The sequence below is a fragment of the Hylobates moloch genome, unplaced genomic scaffold (genome assembly GCF_009828535.3).
Source record: "Hylobates moloch isolate HMO894 unplaced genomic scaffold, HMol_V3 SCAFFOLD_21, whole genome shotgun sequence".
In the NCBI taxonomy this organism is placed as follows: domain Eukaryota; kingdom Metazoa; phylum Chordata; class Mammalia; order Primates; family Hylobatidae; genus Hylobates; species Hylobates moloch.
This window is the reverse complement of record NW_026652296.1, coordinates 29,305,595-29,322,933: the sequence shown is the minus strand read 5'-3', so window position 1 is coordinate 29,322,933 and position 17,339 is coordinate 29,305,595. Positions and strand designations below refer to the sequence as shown.

General features: G+C 43.5%; 1 protein-coding gene across 2 annotated transcripts; it reads right to left on the bottom strand.

Annotated features, from left to right (window-relative positions):
• Positions 1-9,040: 9,040 nt before the first annotated feature.
• On the bottom strand, positions 9,041-17,026 carry DEFB121 (defensin beta 121). Of its 2 annotated transcripts, none has more exons than XM_032142780.1 (2): positions 16,810-17,026; positions 9,041-9,281 (listed from the first exon to the last, which is right to left on the bottom strand). In XM_032142780.1, the coding sequence occupies exons 1-2, from the start codon at positions 16,829-16,831 to the stop codon at positions 9,109-9,111; spliced, it is 195 nt and encodes a 64-aa protein (XP_031998671.1). In that variant the 5' UTR covers positions 16,832-17,026; the 3' UTR covers positions 9,041-9,108. The 2 variants fall into 2 exon arrangements, with proteins under 2 accessions (XP_031998671.1, XP_031998670.1); XM_032142779.2 differs by lacking the exon at positions 16,810-17,026 and adding an exon at positions 10,276-10,396.
• Between the last annotated feature and the right edge of the window lie 313 nt (positions 17,027-17,339).

Sequence of the window (17,339 nt, the reverse complement as noted above, 5' to 3'; positions counted from 1 at the left end):
ACACCATCTCCTTCCTTTGCCAGTGAGGTAGGAAAAGTTTCCAGGCAAGGGTAGGTGGCTCAGAGAAAGAAAATATGAGGACCAAGTTGGCATAAAAGTGTGATGCAGCTATTTTAGAGCGGCCGGATTTCAGAGAAATCCTCTACGCCAGCATATCCCCAACTGTGTCCTGTTTCAAACAGTGTTCCATGGAAAAAATAAATGCTAATGAGAATATTTATCCTACAATTTATTAAAATATTAACAGTCACATACCAGCTATGAATGCCCCACACACTCGAGCCTCAGGAAATGCTGTAATTACTTGTTTATTTTAAGTGCAGCCCCAAGACACTACTTGCCAAAGTTAGTGAGATGTCCAATGTCAGTTATTATTGGGATTTCATGCCATCCTCCACTTGATCCCACTAAGACCCCATGGTTCTGGGAAATGGGGAAGGATCTGGTCCTTATTCCATGATGATGATCTTTATTTCCCTGCTCTTCATGGTTGGGATATTGCTGATGGACTCCATTGGCTGTTCATTGAGTAGTTTGTGTGTGTGTGTGTGTTGTTGTTGTTGTTGTTGTTATTGTTTTGCTTTTTGGTTTTTGGTTTTTTTTGAGACAGAGTTTCACTCTTGTTGCCCAAGCTGGAGTGCAATGGCATGATCTTGGCTCACTGCAACCTTCACCTCCCAGGTTCAAGCAATTCTCCTGCCTCAGCCTCCCGAGTAGCTGAGATTACAGGCACGCACCACCACGCCCAGCTAATATTTTGTATTTTTAGTAGAAATGGGATTTCACCATGTTAGCCAGGCTGGTCTCGAACTCCTGACCTCAGGTGATCTGCCCTCCTCGGCCTCCCAAAGTGCTGGAATTACAGGCATGAGCCACCACGCCCAGCCCTCTGGGTAGTTCTGGGCAGCTGGAAAATTGCTCTTCACCGTGGCTATCTCCACCAACCACCAGCACAGCCATCGAGACCTTTGCTGCTCCTACCAGGACTATGGCCACAGTGGCTGCCTTCACAGTGACTGCCTTCCATGCAGGCAACTCCATTCAGCACCTGCTACCTTGGGGTGCTTCGTCAAACTCCCTTGGAGCCAAACCCCCATCTCCTCTCCCAGTTCTGAGGAAATTCAACACCCTTAGATGCCATGACATTCCTCTCTCTTGCCCTTGAAGCTAAAATTCCTCATCTCACTTCTCCTGAAATGATACAATTTTTTTTCTTCCAAAAGTTTTATGCTTTTTAAAATTTTATTTTACTTCAAGTTTTGGGATACATGTGCAGAACGTGCAGGTTTATTACATAGGTATACATGTGCCATGGTGGTTTCCTGCTCCCATCAACCTGTCATCTAGGTTTTAAGCCCTGCATGCATTAGGTATTTGTCCTAATATTCTCCCTCCCCTTGCCCCCCACCTCCCAATAAGCCCGGGTGTATGATGTTCCCGTCCCTGTGTCCATGTGTTCCCATTGTTCAACTCCCATTTATGAGCAAGAACATGCGGTGTTTGGAAACCACACAATTTAATTGCCCTCTTTGTGCCTAGTCCTCCCGAATAAAAAATGGTAAGGGTTGTCTTCAGGGCAATCCCTGACCTACACACACACACACACACACACACACACACACACACACACAGTTTCAATTCCCCAGTAGAAAAGGAAGGCCAGGATTTAGAACACAAAGTCCTGACTTACTTTCCAAAAATAGGATAGAAAAATATCTTTTCATTCTTTTTGCTGATGTCTGTTCAAATAAAATGAGGAAAAATTATGAGGTAATTGCTACACTAAATTCTTGATACATCACCCTGCCAAAATATTTATTTAAAAATCATTAAATACGTGTAGTTGATCTGATTAATACACAAGACTGAGCAACTTACCATGTGTCCTTGCTTTTTTTGTTGTTTTTTGTTGGTTTTTTTTTTTTGAGATGCAGTCTCACTCTGTTGCCCAGGCTGGAGCGCAGTGGCCTGATCTCCACTCGCTAAAACCTCCACCTCGTGGGTTCAAGCGATTCTCCTGCTTCAGCCTCCCGAGTAGCAGGGATTACAGGCTCCTGCGACCACGCCTGCCTAATTTTTTTGTATTTTAGTACAGACGGGGTTTCACCATGTTTGCCAGGCTGGTCTCGAACGCCTGACCTCAAGTGATCTGCCCGCCTCAGCCTCCCAAAGTGCTAGGATTACAGGCGTAAGCCACCATGCCCAGCCGTATCCTTGCTTTTAAATGAGAATACCAGACAGTGAAGGAAAATGTTGCCTAATTTATGAAAGCACAACTTTTTTTTATTTTTTTGAGATGAAGTCTTGTTCTCTCACCCAGGCTGTAGTGCAGTGGCATGATCTTGGCTCACTGCAACCTCTGCCTCCTGGGTTCAAGCAATTCTCCTGCCTTAGCCTCTCAAGTAGCTGGGATACAAGCACACGTCACCACTCCTGGCTAATTTTTGGTTTTGGTTTTTGTTCTTAAGACGAAGTCTCGCTCTGTCACCCAGGCTGGAGTGCAGTGGCACGATCTTGGCTCACTGCAACCTCCACCTCCCAGGTTCAAGCAATTATCCTGCCTCAGCCTCCTGAGTAGCTGGGATTACAGGTGCATGCCACCATACTCGGCTAATTTTTGTATTTTTAGTAGAGACGGGGTTTCGCCATATTGGTCAGGCTAGTCTGGAACTCCTGACCTTATGATCCGCCTGCCTCAACCTCCCAAAATGCTGGGATTACAGGTGTGAGCCACCGTGCCCAGCCTAATTTTTGTATTTTTTAAATAGAGACAGTATTTCACCGTGCTGGCCAGTCTGGTCTTGGACTCCTGACCTCAAGTGATCTGCCCACCTTGGCCTCCCAAAATGCTGGGAGTACGGACATGAGCTACCACACCTGGCACAACTCTCAATCTACTCATTGATAATGAAATCATTGACTGGTGACCATCACAGTGATGGACGTGACCACCACATATTTCTGTTAAGTTTCTCATCTTATATTTTTAATATATATTTTAGTATCATTCTGTGCTCATTGCGTATCAAGCACTCTTCTAATGTGAATAAACCTGAAAGAAGTTTCTTGTGAGGCCATTTCTGCTGTCTATTTTACACTAGTTATATATCTCATTTAGCCCATCAATTGCTCAAGTAATATTGGTTGACTATGCAATTTATGCCAGATTCTGTTCCAGGTACAGAAAATCAATCAGTCATGGTCTGTGTCTTCATGGAGGTTACAGTCTATCATGAAGATGAACACTAAGCAAAGGTTAAGTACAGGTGCAGTGGGTGCTGCAAAGGTGACGTGCAGGATGCAATTGGCAGGTCTGGGTCAAGGGTGAAGTGAGAAGTGCAACAGGTACCTAAAGGGTGACATTTAAGGAGGCATTTGCATGAGCCTGAGAGTGAGTGCCTCCTTACATGTCACACCCTAGGCACCTCCCTCTCCTCACCCTAGTCCTAACCCTGGCTATCAGAAAAGCGAAGGTGGGGTGGAAAATATTCTGGTGTAATATTTGGGGTAACATTCTCTGACAGTTGTCATTTACTGCATCTTTGGACACTCAGTATCTGAGCTCCTTTCCATTAGGGAAGCTAGTCTCTATTTTTGTGGTCTTGGTGGAAAGGAAGGCTGATCTTCAACTACAGAATACCCTAAAGGCAAATATTCTCTTTTGCCACCTTGAGAGTTAGCAGACAGGTGCATGACCCAGGCTCAGCCAACTGGGTGCTCCAACAAAGGACTTGAATCTTAAAGGACTAAATCCAAACCACAGGGAAGATGGAGGAAATACACAGTGGCAGCAGCAATGGCAAAAGTCCAGGTGTGATACTGATGCCCAGTGCTCTGGCAGCAATGCTCGTGGTAAGATCTTGGCAGGCTATTTCTGCTGCCCACTCTGTCTCGGTCTTTTCAAGCCTGATTGTCCAGACTTCTGGTCAATTCTATGAGCTACATGTTATCCTTCCAAGAAATTATCCTTTTTGCTTAAATTGCTTTCTAATGAACTCTTACATTACATCCAATAACAAATGTAAGGTGTTTCATCTTCAAATATGTTGAGGGAATGTTGCTATATTCAGTAAGGACCTCTTGTGAGATTGGGTGCCAGAACGTGGGACAATCTGACCTGGCAGAGAGATTAGAGGGACAGCAGCAAAACTCAGGGTAGAAGGCCTCAAATATGGGAAAGAGGAGGGAGACTGCTAATGAGGGACTGAGCTGAGATAGCAGTCCCAAAAACAGTGAGGAGAGTAAGGTTTGCATCAAAACATCACAGAGGAAGAATCAAGGGGCCTCGATGGCCGACTTGATGTGACAAGTCAAGAAATGAACATATAAAGTCAGTCTCAAGATAGCATAGAGCTGCCATCAGATTCTTTTTGTTGTTGTTTTTTTTTTTTTTTTTTTTTGAGACAGACTCTCGCTCTATTGTCCAGGCTAGAGTGCAGTGGCGCGACCTCAGCTCATTGCAACCTCCCCCTCCACCTCCTGGGTTCATATGATTCTCCTGCCTCAGCCGCCCAAGTAGCTGGGACTACAAGTGACCGCCACCACGCCTGGCAAATTTTTTGTATTTTTACTAGAGACAGGGTTTCACCATGTTGGCCAGGCTGGTCTTGAACTCTTGACCTCAAGTGATCCACCTGCCCTGGCCTCCCAAAGTGCAGGGATTACAGGTGTGAGCCACTGCGCCCAGCTGGCCTTCAGATTCTTGAATGACTGTTCATACACAGACAGATCTTTGTGTACTCAAAATATAGAACAAAGGCTTCATGTAAATGTAACCAGAATTTAGATAACTCCAGTTTGGGCACAAACAGTATTTTCTACCCCTCCCTTCCCACCCACTCCCCATTGCTGGATATGTTCTATAATGTACTCAAACCCCTGAATGCCCGGATTGAAGAAAGTCCTTTCTTCTTGAATCTAATGTTCATCAGAACCTCAAAAAGAAGCACTTGGATATCTTAGACTGCCCCCTTCCGTACGCTCCCATAAACTCACGCTGCACCACTCCTCAGGACATCCACATCAAGGAAAGAGGCGTTTTACTAAATCATGGAGAGTAAAACATGGGTGGAAAAAGAAGGCTTGAGTTTCAGGCAATGGTAAAACACAAGAACTTGAAAAGAAAAACCTGTTTGAGTGGGAAAGTGACCATCTTTGGAGTTTAACTATTCATATAGGTAGCAAATACTTATTGTGTTCTGATAGTGTGCCAGGCACCATGGAATGGTGAGCAAAACCAACAAGGTCCCTGCGATCATAAAACCCAAATTCTCCTGGAAGAGAGACAAGAAACAGGTAAATGAACAAAATAATTACTGATCTGTGAGAAGTGCTAGGACATACATTTGCATAGTGATATAAAGGACTTCATTAGATATAATAGTCAAGAATGACATTTAAATTAAGGCCTGGAGGATGGGACAAAAACAGTCATATAAACATCAGAGGCAGAGCCTTCTTGGGAAGAGGGAACAGCAGGTAGCGAGGCCCTGAGACAAGAAAAGAGCTTGTTGACATCAAGGAACAGAAAGGAAACCTGGGTGACCTGAGTATGAGGAGGAGGCCAGAGAGGTGAACAAGGCCTGGTAGGGCAGGGCCTCCCAGTCCATGGCAGAGTCTGGATTTTATTCTTAATGAAATGGGAAGCCATTGTTTGGTGCAAAACAGAGTAGTGATAGGATATCATTTACCTTTCTGGATTTAGGACTAGATCTGAAAAAAATGAAAATAATTTACCATTTGGCTGCTATGTGGAAAGTTAGAGAAAACAGTTAGGAGACTATTGTAAAAATCAGATGAAGATGACAGTGGCCTGAACTAGATGGAGAGAAACGGATAATTTTGATATGTGTTTTGAAGGTAGATCCACAGCACTTTCTGAGAAATTGAATGCAGAGAGGTGAAGTGAGGAATCACACATGACTTGTAGGTTTGTGCATCTGGGCACATGTTGTTACCATTTACTAAGAAGGGAAATAATAGCGTACTAACAGGGCCTGGTGAGGTGAGGTCCCCATTGGGAGTTCCATTCTGATATGTTAGGTAACCAGATGGAGACGTCATTTAGCGGGGAAGATATACCAGTTTAGACATTAGAGAAAGTTTAGGGTAGGAGCTATGAATTTGAGAGTGATCAGCATATAGAGGGTAGTCAAAGTACCCAGTGAAAAAGAGCAGAGAGAAAAGACAAAAGGAGCCTAGAAACAAGTCCCTGGCCTTTGGAAAGGGGAGGAGGAGCCAGGGCAGAAGACTGAAAATGAATGGCCCAGGTGATCGGAGGAAAACCAGGAGAGTCTGCCATCTTAGAAGGCAAGAGAAGAAAGCATTTCAATGAGGATGTCATGGCTTCTATGTCAAACACCTCTTCAGGGGTCAATAAGAGGAAAACACGGGTGCCTCTGTTGGGTTTGGCAACACCTGAGATAGTTGGTAATCTTTACTAGAAAAGGTTCAATGGCACAGTCAAAGCCAAATTGAACTGAGTTGAAAGGTGAATGAGAAAAAATGGATAAAGTGAAGGCAGGCAACATTTTGAGAAGTATTTTTTTAAGCACTGCAAATAAATGAGGCATCGTCCAGAGAGGAATGTGGGACTCAGAGATCTTTTTTTTTTTAAATCTGGGAGGCACTCGAACTTCTTTTTATGATAGAAATGATCTGGCAGAGAAGGAGAGAATAAGGAGAATAAATGAATATGAAGTTCTTGAGTAGGGGAGAGGAGACAAATGTGGACAAGTAAAGGGGCCAGTTTCTCAGGTGTAGACATCATTCTTCCACTGTAAACAAAAGGAAGACAGGAGCTGTAGGACCCAATACCGGAGTGTCTAGACTTAGTAGAAAGAAGATGAAGGAGTTGCTTCTGATGGCTTCTATTTTCTTGAAATATGAGGCAAGAAGTGATATTTTGGTGGGGACAGGGAACGGTAGAAGATTGAGGAGAGAGGAAAAATCATGGACTAGTCATTTCAAAGAATGAGAAATCAAGCTTCTTAGGGAAAAACAGGAGATTAGCTGGGCAGTGTTGAGTGGTCTTTGAGGTTGGAGGCCGTGAATTTCCAGTGAAATCAGTGAGACCAGTTGGATTATTTTTTCTAAGAACAATCAGCTGCTGACCTATAGGTCAGGCACAGTGGCTTACGCCTGTAATCCCAACCCTTAAGGAGACCAAGGCAGGAGGATGATCACTTAAGTCCAGGAGTTCGAGACCAGCCTGGGCAACATAGCAAGACCCCCATCTCTACAAAAAAAAAAAAAATTTAACTGCCAAGAGTGGTAGCACACACCTGTAGTCCCAGCTACTTGGGAAGCTGAGGCAGGATAATCCCTTGAGTCCAGGAGGTTAAGGCTGTAATGAGCTATGATCACACCACCGCACTCCAGCCTGGGTAACAGAGTAAGATCTTGTCCTGAAAAATAAAGTTTACCTATAGAGAAGGCAAGTAGGTGGTTGTATTCTACCATGATTGGGAGTTTGGCATTGATACCATGCAGAGTAGAGCAAGGGAGCTGAGTCTGCAAGAGAGATATTACAGGGCTAAACTGGACGGAAATTGAGTCAGGAGGGTAAGACAATTAGTGAAAAAATGGTAGGGTACAGGGCTTTACTTCAACTTTAAGAGTTATTAACTCTGAGAAGTAGGAGTTGGTGGCAACGTAGCGAAGGAGGATTTAACTTTTTCCAGGCAAAGAATTGCTATGCAGAGCCTAAAAGTAGAAAATTACAAAATGAGATCTACCTAGATTCTACTTACATTTATCAAGAACTGAATGTGTGCTAGATTCTGTGCTGGGCACTTTCCTGTCTGTGATCTCATTTAATTCTCATGACATCCCTATGACTTGAGTAGGAAAGTTCCCGATTTTAGAGACGAGAAATAGAGCAGAGAGGGTTAAATGGCTTGCCTAGGGTCATGCAGCTGACATGTGATTAAGCAAGGATTTGACCCCAGATCTTCTGATCCTGCATCGAACGCTCTTCCTTAGACAGCTTTGGTGATACTTAGGCACTGACACTGAGGCTGAAGTTTGTCATCAGGAGGGTGAACTGGGGACATAAGGCTGAAGCCAGGTCAGGACTCCAATATGAAAGGGCTGAATAGGAGGCAGGCGACTCCAAATAGAACTTTCCAACTCAAGATAAAGAATCAAATTCTTTTAGATTAGTCAGATAAGCAGCAAGAGTTGGGGATATTTGGGATCATGGGGCTGAATGTGGTAAAATTCCTGTCGTCTCAGTTCAGGGTCAGTCCTGGAAAATGATTAGCCAGCAGTTTAATGTCCCATGGCCACAACTAGAGGGAATGGAAAGAGATGGAGCAAGGATCCACAGATGGCCTGATGCCAGCACTGTCCACCACAAGGAAGACTCATAAGAGGCATTGCCCAAGAGTCCCTGAGGGGCAGAACTGCAGGTATGATCAAGGGAAAGTTATAACCTTTGGTGTGGGAGTAGAGCGAAGCCATGGGCCAAGAATGGGTTCTTGTGTTCATCATGGGCTCTTACTTGCCACCTGGACTCCCCTAAAATCCTCATAGATTGAGACCCACAGCCTGGCTCAGCCTAGACTCTAAAGCCATTGCCGTACAATACAATCACCACTAGCCACATTTAGCTATATAAACTTAAAGCTAGATTGAATCAAATTAAAACTTCGGGTCCACATTCACACTGGGCACATTTCAAGTGCTCAGTAGCCACATGTGGCTAGTAGCTACCATATTGAACAACACAGATAGGAAATATTTCCATCATGGCAGAATGTTCTATTGGCAGTGCTTGTCTAGAAGAAAACAGGAATCAAGTAGATATAATGAATATTCTTTAATTCATATCCTCTGGGACCAGCTATGGGTCAGCAGACTAGGAGCTATTTGCAAGGTTTAGATTATTACCACCTACTGGTCCATCCTGTTCTTCCTAACGTGCACACCACACACACAAACACACACACACACACACACACACACACACACAACCTTTCTTCTTTATTTACTTGTTTCTAAATATAACTAGGTGGAACTATCAGACAGAAACAGGATATTGCCAAGAATGATTTAATAGAACTGCAGGATTCCATGATGTTGAGACTCAAGGTTGGAAGAGAGGTGTCAGACTGCAGAAGTTGATTCCAGGCTTGTATTTGTGTCTGTTAATTTTGGTTTTACAGGTACATACTTGGGATCCACACAGCACTTAGCCTCAGTTTTGCATAATATATAGTATACTTCACTTTCTTTACATGTTGCTCTGCACCTGCCTGACTTACCCCAACATTTCATGACTGAAAACAAAAGGGAAGAAGAGAACAGGGTCAGTTTTGAAAGAAAGCAGAAGGGTGGGAAAGGAAGACACTAAAGCCCAGTAGAGGAATAGGAGGGAAATGAGGAGGTCTGTGGGGAAGAAGCTCTTACACAGGATCCCCCAAGTTTAAGGGAGATTATAGACCACTACGCTTTCTTCCTTCACTTGTGCCCCCTGTTAGAACTCCCAGAGTCCCCCCAACTCAGTGGCATGGGACCTACTGGGTAGCTTCCCCTCCTTGGCCAGCTCCTTGGTGGGGGGAAGAGGACCCTTCTCCCAAGGGTTTTATCTCCCCCATATTATAATGTACCCAGGTTCCCAGTAGCAATTAGCCACCTTTTCTCGTTGTTCTTTGGTACCCCCTCTGACCACATCAATGAAAGGTGACAGGAATATTAAATAAACTCATTTGAACATCTGTAAGCGCTGTAGGGCACCTGTAAAACTCCCAAGAATATCATACTGCCTTCTTCACAACATCCTGAGACTTTTCTCTGGCCCCAACCAGTCAAGGGAATTAGGAACAGCTACTCCAGGGAACCTACAACCTAAGGTAACCCAGATAATTTGAGGTTGCATTAAAAAGCGCAATCAGAATCCTCAAACAGAAATTGGAGAACCATTTTCCTAGAGGCAACAATACATCAAAATTCAAATCCTTTCAATGAATGTTTTTGAAAAAGTCCCCATTTTCTCTACACTCCATACCCAAGTCTCTCTCTTTACACCCTATCCCTCATGTTCAGCTTTTCCAGAGCTAACCAGAGATAAGGTTGGAATGGTCAAGTACTAGGCACTGGGAAGACCATTTGGTACCAGAGAACTCAAACTTCCCCATGACTAGAGAGACTACCTAAAGGCCTCAATGAGCTCTACCAGGCCATTCTCCCAGCCCAACCTGTCAGAGACCCCAAAGTTCTCTGAACATGCATCGGGTTCCCTGACTCCCATCCCCTTCTGGAAATCCTGTTTACCTGGGGTGATCTGGGCCAGGAGCAGGGTAACAGTCAAAAGCAGAAGAAGGAGCTTCATGAATGACGAGTGATCAGGGAGGGATAGGAGGCTTCTCAACTGGTAAAACAGACAGAGGACTCCATTCTGGGCAGTCCAGCCTGGTATTTATTGCCTTGAGGAGCATGGCAGAGCCAAGATCAGTGAACCAGAACGGGAACAGTCATTTGAGAGATCAGACAGGCAGGCAAGGAAGGTATCAACCACACTGACTGAGGAGGCTGGGAGAGAGGGAGGGGACGTTAACGAAGAGAAGATACGGCCTTGCCTTTGAAGAATTTTATAATACAGCTGGAGAACCAAGAAGTGGAAAAATATTTTCATCACTAATTTGTTTTTCATTAATGAGAAAAAAAGAGAGAGAAAAAGAGATAAGACAGAAAAGGAGTGATACTTCTGTGCGCCTTGTGTTCTTCCCAGCAACAGGGACATCTTAGGATGTCCCATATGTTGATGATTCATTATAATACCAAATGAAGGGCAGAGCAGGGGAAAATACCTTAATAGCTCCATGGCCATCACCACTGGAAACCAGAATGTCAGTATTCATGGAGTAGAATGAGCAGGAAAGCCCTAGCCCTTACTTTTAACAGTGTGTATTTAATAGGAACAAGTAGCACCCTCATAGGTAGCAAAAGAAAAGCCATTTATTATTGTTGTGGTCTTTTTTTTATTATTATTACTTATTTTTTTGAGACACTCTTGTTCTGTTGCCCAGGCCGGAGTGCAGTGGCACAATCATAGCTCACTGGAACCTTGAATTCCTGGTCTCAAGCAATTCTCCTGCCTTGGCCTCCCAAAGTGCTAGGATTAAAGGCATGAGCCATCATGCCCAGCTTGGTCTTTCTTATACAAACTGGTAGATTGCCCCAGCACTTTGGGAGGCTGAGGCGGGCAGATCACAAGTTCAGGAGGTCGAGACCATCCTGGCTAACACAGTGAAATCCTGTCTCTACAAAAAAATACGAAAAATTAGCCAAGCGTGGTGGCGGGCCACTGTAGTCCCAGCTATTCAGGAGGCTAAGGCAGGAGAATAGCTTGAATCCAGGAGGCGGAGTTTGCAGTGAGCCGAGATTGTGCCACTGCACTCCAGCCTGGGTGACAGAGCGAGACTCTGTCTCAAAAAAGAAAGAAAGAAATGGTAGATTGCAATCTTGGCCCTACTTCTTCACCCCTACTTGAATTCACACATTTGTCAAGGTCTCATCCTAGGAGAACTCTATTTGGTTTTCCCTTCACTTTGGTCTTGGCATGTGATTTGCTTTGGACAGTGATATGCGGGCAGAAGTGACGGTGTGCCAGTTGTGAGCCTAGGTTTTAAGAGATGATGAATGTTTTCATTTGCCCTTCTGTGCCTGCCATCACTGTGAGAAGAACATGCCCCAGTGGTTCAAGGAAGATGAGAGATACGTGGGACGGAGCTACTCCTGGTGACTCACAGATCTGCAGTGAGAAACAAAGCTGCCCTGGGCACTCCAGCCTCAAGCAGGGCAATCTAGCCAAATATAAAGGATTGCTGTATTAAGCCACTGAGTTCTGGAGTGGAACATTACATAGTAATGGCTAACTTATACACAAGGCCAGCAGATAAATCAGGAAAGAGCCAAGTGCTTTTTAGGACAATAATGGTAAGGTCTATCTTTCTTTTCTTTTTCTTTTCTTTTTTTTTTTTTAAGACAAAGTCTTGCTCTGTTGCCCAGGCTGGAGTGCCGTGGCACCATCTCAGCTCATTGCAACCTCTGCCCCCCAGGTTCAAGCAGTTCTCCTGCCTCAGCCCCCCATGTAGCTAGAACTATAGGCACACACCACCACACCCAGCTAATTTTTGTATTTTTAGTAGAGACAAGGTTTCACCATGTTGGCCAGGCTTGTCTCAAACTCCTGACCTCGGGTGATCCACCCATCTCAGCCTCCCAAAGTGCTGGGATTACAGGCGTGAGCCACTGCAGCTGGCCTAGGTCTATCATTTCAAAATGGACAGAAATAAAGACATACTAACAAGAGGAATATCTTCTTTCTAACATGGAAGAAAACAACAAGCCGAGAGCAGAGGCTCCTGCCTGTAATCCCCACAATTCGGGAGGCTAAGGCAGGAGGATTGCTTGAAGCCAAGAGTTTGAAACCAGCCTCGGCAACATAACGAGACTCCATCTCTACACACACACACACACAAAGTTTTAAATAGCCGGTCATGGTGGGGCAAGGCTGTAATCCTACCTACTAGGGAGACTGAGGCAGGAAAATCGTTTGAGCCCAGGAGGTCGAAGCTACAATGAGCTAAAATTGCACCACTGCACTCCAGCCAACTCAACAGAGACCCTGTCTCCAAAAACAAAAAAAAGACAAGATAAATTTTCTTGTTGTCTGAAGAAAAATTGATGCTCCAGAGGTCACCAGACTTTTTCTATAAAGACCAGATGGTAAATACTTTAGGATTTGCTGGCCACAACTATCACAACTACTCAACTCTACAGTTATAGGACAAAAGTACTCACAGACAATATATAAGCAAATGAGTGTGGCTGTATTCCAATAAAACTTATTTAGAGACACTCAAGTTTAAATTTTGTATAATTTTCACATCTCTAAATGAAATTTGATTGTTTTCAACTATTTAAAAATGTACTGGCTGGGCATGGTAGCTCACGTCTGTAATTCCAGCACTTTGGGAGACTGAGACAGGTGAATCACCTGAAGCCAGGAATTCGAGACGAGCCTGGCCAACATGGTGAAACCTCGTCTCTACTAAAACTACAAAAATTAGCCATGTGTGGTGGTGAGCGACTGTAACCCCAGCTATTCGGGAGGTTGAGGCAGGAGAATTGCTTGAACCTGGGAGGCAGAGGTTGCAGTGAGCCGAGATGGTGCCATTGCACTCCAGCCTGGACAACAGGAGTGAAACTCCATCTCAAAAAAAAAAAAAAAAAATGTACCAAGGCAAACAGATCGCTTGAGGCCAGGAGTTTGAGACCAGCCTGGATGACATAGCAAGGTCCCTCCTCTATTTTAAAAAAATTTGTTAAAAAAAATTAAATAAACAAAATTATTGCTGACTTTCTTGGTATCTCCACTTTGGAAAAACAGTTTAACAGTTTCTTATAAAGTTAAACATACACTTATCATACAACCAAACAACTCCACTCCTTGGTATTTATCAAAGATAAATGAAGACATATGTCCATGCCAAAACTTGAATTGTCATAGTAACTTATTTCAGCATAAGAGAAAACAACCCAAAAGTCCATTAATTAGTAAACAGAGAAATTCTGATATCTCCATGTAATAGAATACTATTCAGCAACAAAGAATTAACCACTGCTATGCAACATATGGATTAACCTAAAGAGTAGGCTGGGTGTGGTGGCTCACGCCTGTAATCCCAGCACTTTGAGATGCCAAGGTGGGTGGATCATCTGAGGTCAGGAGTTCGAGACTAGCCTGTCCAACATGGTGAAACCCTGTCCCTACTAAAAATACCAAAATTAGCTGGGCATGGTGGCAGGCACCTGTAATCCCAGCTACTCGGTAGGCTGAGGCAGGAGAATTGCTTGAACCCGGGAGGCGGAGGTTGCAGTGAACCTGAGCCAAGATCGTGCCACTGCACTCCAGCCTGGACAAGAGCGAAACACTGTCTCAAAAAATAATAATAATAAAAATAATAATAAATATTTTTTAAAACGCATTAGCCTGAGTGGAAAAAGCCAGACCAAAAAAGAACATACTGAACCAGCTTATTCACATGAAACTCCAGAAAACACAAACCTAATCTACCGTGACAAAAAACAGATCAGTGGTTGCCTGGGGCTGATGGGAGGAAGAGGGCATTGACTGAGATGGGGCATGGGGGAACTTTCAGAGTGATGAAAATGTTCTATACGCAGATGTAAAAACTCATCAAAATTTACACAATTATATTTTATATAAATTATACTTCAAAAATGTTGACTTTAAAAAAAACCTGTGCTAGTTTTTTAAATAAGCAACAGAATCAGATAAATAACATAAAACCACTTAAAACATATACACATTTAATGTGGTATACATATACCATGGAATACTATGCAGCCATCAAAAAGAATGAAATCACGTCCTTTGCAGCAACATGGATGCAGCTGGAGGTCATTATCCTAAGCCAACTGATGCAGAAACAGAAAACCAAATACCACATGTTCTCACTTACAAGTTGGAGACAAACCTTGGGTACATGTGAACATAAAGATGGGAACCATAGACACTGGGGACTACTAGAGTCAGGAGAGAGGGAGGGAGGCAAGGGCTGAGAAACTACCTATTATATACTATGCTCACTACCTGGGTGACAAGATACATCATAGGAGTTAAACATTGTAGGAGTTGCCTGTGTGAGAGATGGATAGGAGTTGATTATGGGGATAAAAGTTAATAAATCAGTAAAATAAAATAAGAGAACGACTTTGTATAAGGCCAACTATGATAAATCTGCCATAAATACATAACCCTCTGCAACAGAGGACTAAAATAAAGTGCTATATTGACAAGGGGCTTACTTCTAAAGATCGTTAGTAAGGTATCGGCCCCCTGGACTGGAACCCATTTCCTCTCCTTCCAGAAGGGGCTGCAGAGAGGAAACCTGAGATGCCATTCAAGCAAATGGCATAACTTCCTCCACTCTTGAGAAAGGGGATTGTTTCTGGTTGGAAGGGTAAGATACTGGCTGAGAGCCTTGAAAAATAAGAGAGAGAGAGAGAGAGAGAGAGAAGAGAGCAACTCATGGGAGCACCATCCTTGCAGAAGTCTTAGTCTAGAAGGTACTTTCTTTATGCATCCAAGGAACCCCCAGTGGCACAGAGTTTCATCTACACTGAATGGTTTTGAGATCTACTTCCCTTCTTTAAAGAACTCCATCATAGCCCTGCAAGTTTGCTCTTGTGAACACTGATAAGCAGAATAAGGCTGCCTAATAAAGGGATGACCTGAATCCATTATGTGCGTGATTTATCAGAATTAATAGTAGTTTTCAGCAGTAGAGAAGACTCTCATAAAAGAGCCTTTTCCTATCTGTCACAAAAGACTGTGAAACAAAATGCCTTGATTGCTTCGTGAGCTAAAGAGGACTCCCCACAGCTGAACTATATACATCTACAGTTCTGGAGTGCCCACCATTCTTAGATTCTGCTTAAGATTCCACATCTTAACTACTGATATCCAACCATGTTGCCAAGACTCCCATTCCAAGCTCTCCAAGGAAATAATCTGATTGGCTAAACATAATCTTATTCATTATCTAATAGAGATAAACCATTTTAAAAGGATAGAAAACTGTGGAACAACCTCCCTTACTGATATCTGCAAATTTCAGCTTTTCTTTGTTGCCACACATGAAGTCATATCATATGCTCTCAATAGATGGGGTGAATGCACTTCAGTAAAAAAAGAAAAGGAGAAAAGAATGTATGAAAGCAGAGCAAAAAAATAAGAAAGCGATAAAGATCTGAGGAGAGAATATGTGTTTTCCAAAGATTACAGAACTACAGATGAATCTGCAAATGGTACATTAGGAAAATTACCTGAGGATGAAGAAAGGTAGGAGGCACTCAGCAGAGAAAGGTTGGTACTGATGAGTGGACAGTGCTGTGAAGTGTCCAGGAGCCTGGAGTCCACATATTAAAGGTATACGCAGTTACCTGGACCTAAGTCCAATTCAGTGTACTCAACCCCTTTAGGTAGGTTTCTGCAGTACTGTGGTCCTTAATTCAACATCATTCCCCTCTTCTTGAGCCTCAAGTGGGTACCACTGCCATCTCTGGCTTAGTAGAAGATAGGGTGGTATCTGAAATTCAGAAAACTCAGAACCTGTTCCCTGCCTGGCCATTGACTCTTGCTTTGACCCATAAGTCATAAGTGACCCTAATTGAAGAGTTTGCCCAGCACCCTTCTACTCCCTTCTCAGATTTCTTCCACCCACTTCTGGATAGTTCCTTGCTCCCAGCCCTGCAGCAGGGAAAGGAAATATATCTACATATCACTTCTTTGTAATCTTTGGGGATAGGAAGCATTGGAGGGTAGTGGGCAAAGAAGATGAAACTTCAGGCCCAAATAAGGCTTGGAGATTTTCTGGGGTTCTATTATATTCCAGCTCTCTGGTTCCTGGTGCTATGTGTAACTAGCAATGGTAATGGATAGGTTGGGCTTTTTTCTTCGATTTATTTGAAATGATGTTTGACAATCTATCCATAGGGGTAATGTGGGGAAATGGAAAGAATACAAGCTTTGGAGCTAGATAAACCTGGGTTCAAATCCTCATTTTGCCACATATTAGCCAAGTGACTTTGAACAAGTTAGTTAATGTCTCTGAACTTCAGTTTAACTATCTGTAATATGGAGATGATACTACTGACAGCAGAGGTTTGCTGTGAAGATTAAATTAGGTGATGCTTGTAAAGCTCACGGAATAGTGCCTGGCATAGAGGAAAGCCTCTGATAACTGGTAGTTACTGTTATTTACTATGAATTCTCACCTTCCTTGACTTCTTGAAACATTTGGCTATTGACCTCTTTCCTCCTTGAGGCTCTTCTGGCTTTTCATTGCCAACACAGTCAACGTTCAATACAAGGGACATTAGGATTGGCAGTAGCTCAGAGATCTCTCTGCTCACCGTGATCTTCAGGTTTGAAAATTGCATCTCAAGCCTAAGACCCAGAGGGCTCACCCAGAGTCGAGGCTCAAGGACAGCTCTCCTTTGTGTCCACAGTGTATACGATGTAACTGTGTTTGGGCACTGGTGAAAGATAACAGAGGAAACGCCTGGCTTTTTATCAGAGCATGTTTCCAAGCTTATCTCTTTTCCCAGCTCTCCTTGTCCCTCCCAAGATCTCTTCACTGGCCTCTTCTCTTTACTGTTACCAAATCTTTCCAGAAGTTGCTCTTTCCCTCAATTGTTCATTTGTCTTCTTGTCCAGGAACGAACCACTGCTCTCTTCTTGTCAGATCAGCTTCTCATCCCTCTCAAGGGCCTTTAACTACTCCACATCCAAAGCTACCCAGGCC

Excerpts from the sequence above, each read along its gene's own strand:
- DEFB121 (XM_032142779.2), bottom strand. The coding sequence starts at position 10,333 with ATGAAGCTCCTTCTTCTGCTTTTGACTGTTACCCTGCTCCTGGCCCAG. Across the intron at positions 9,282-10,275 it reads CCTGGCCCAGATCACCCCAG|TCATGAAATGTTGGGGTAAG; the intron begins GTAAACAGGATT and ends TTTTGTTTTCAG.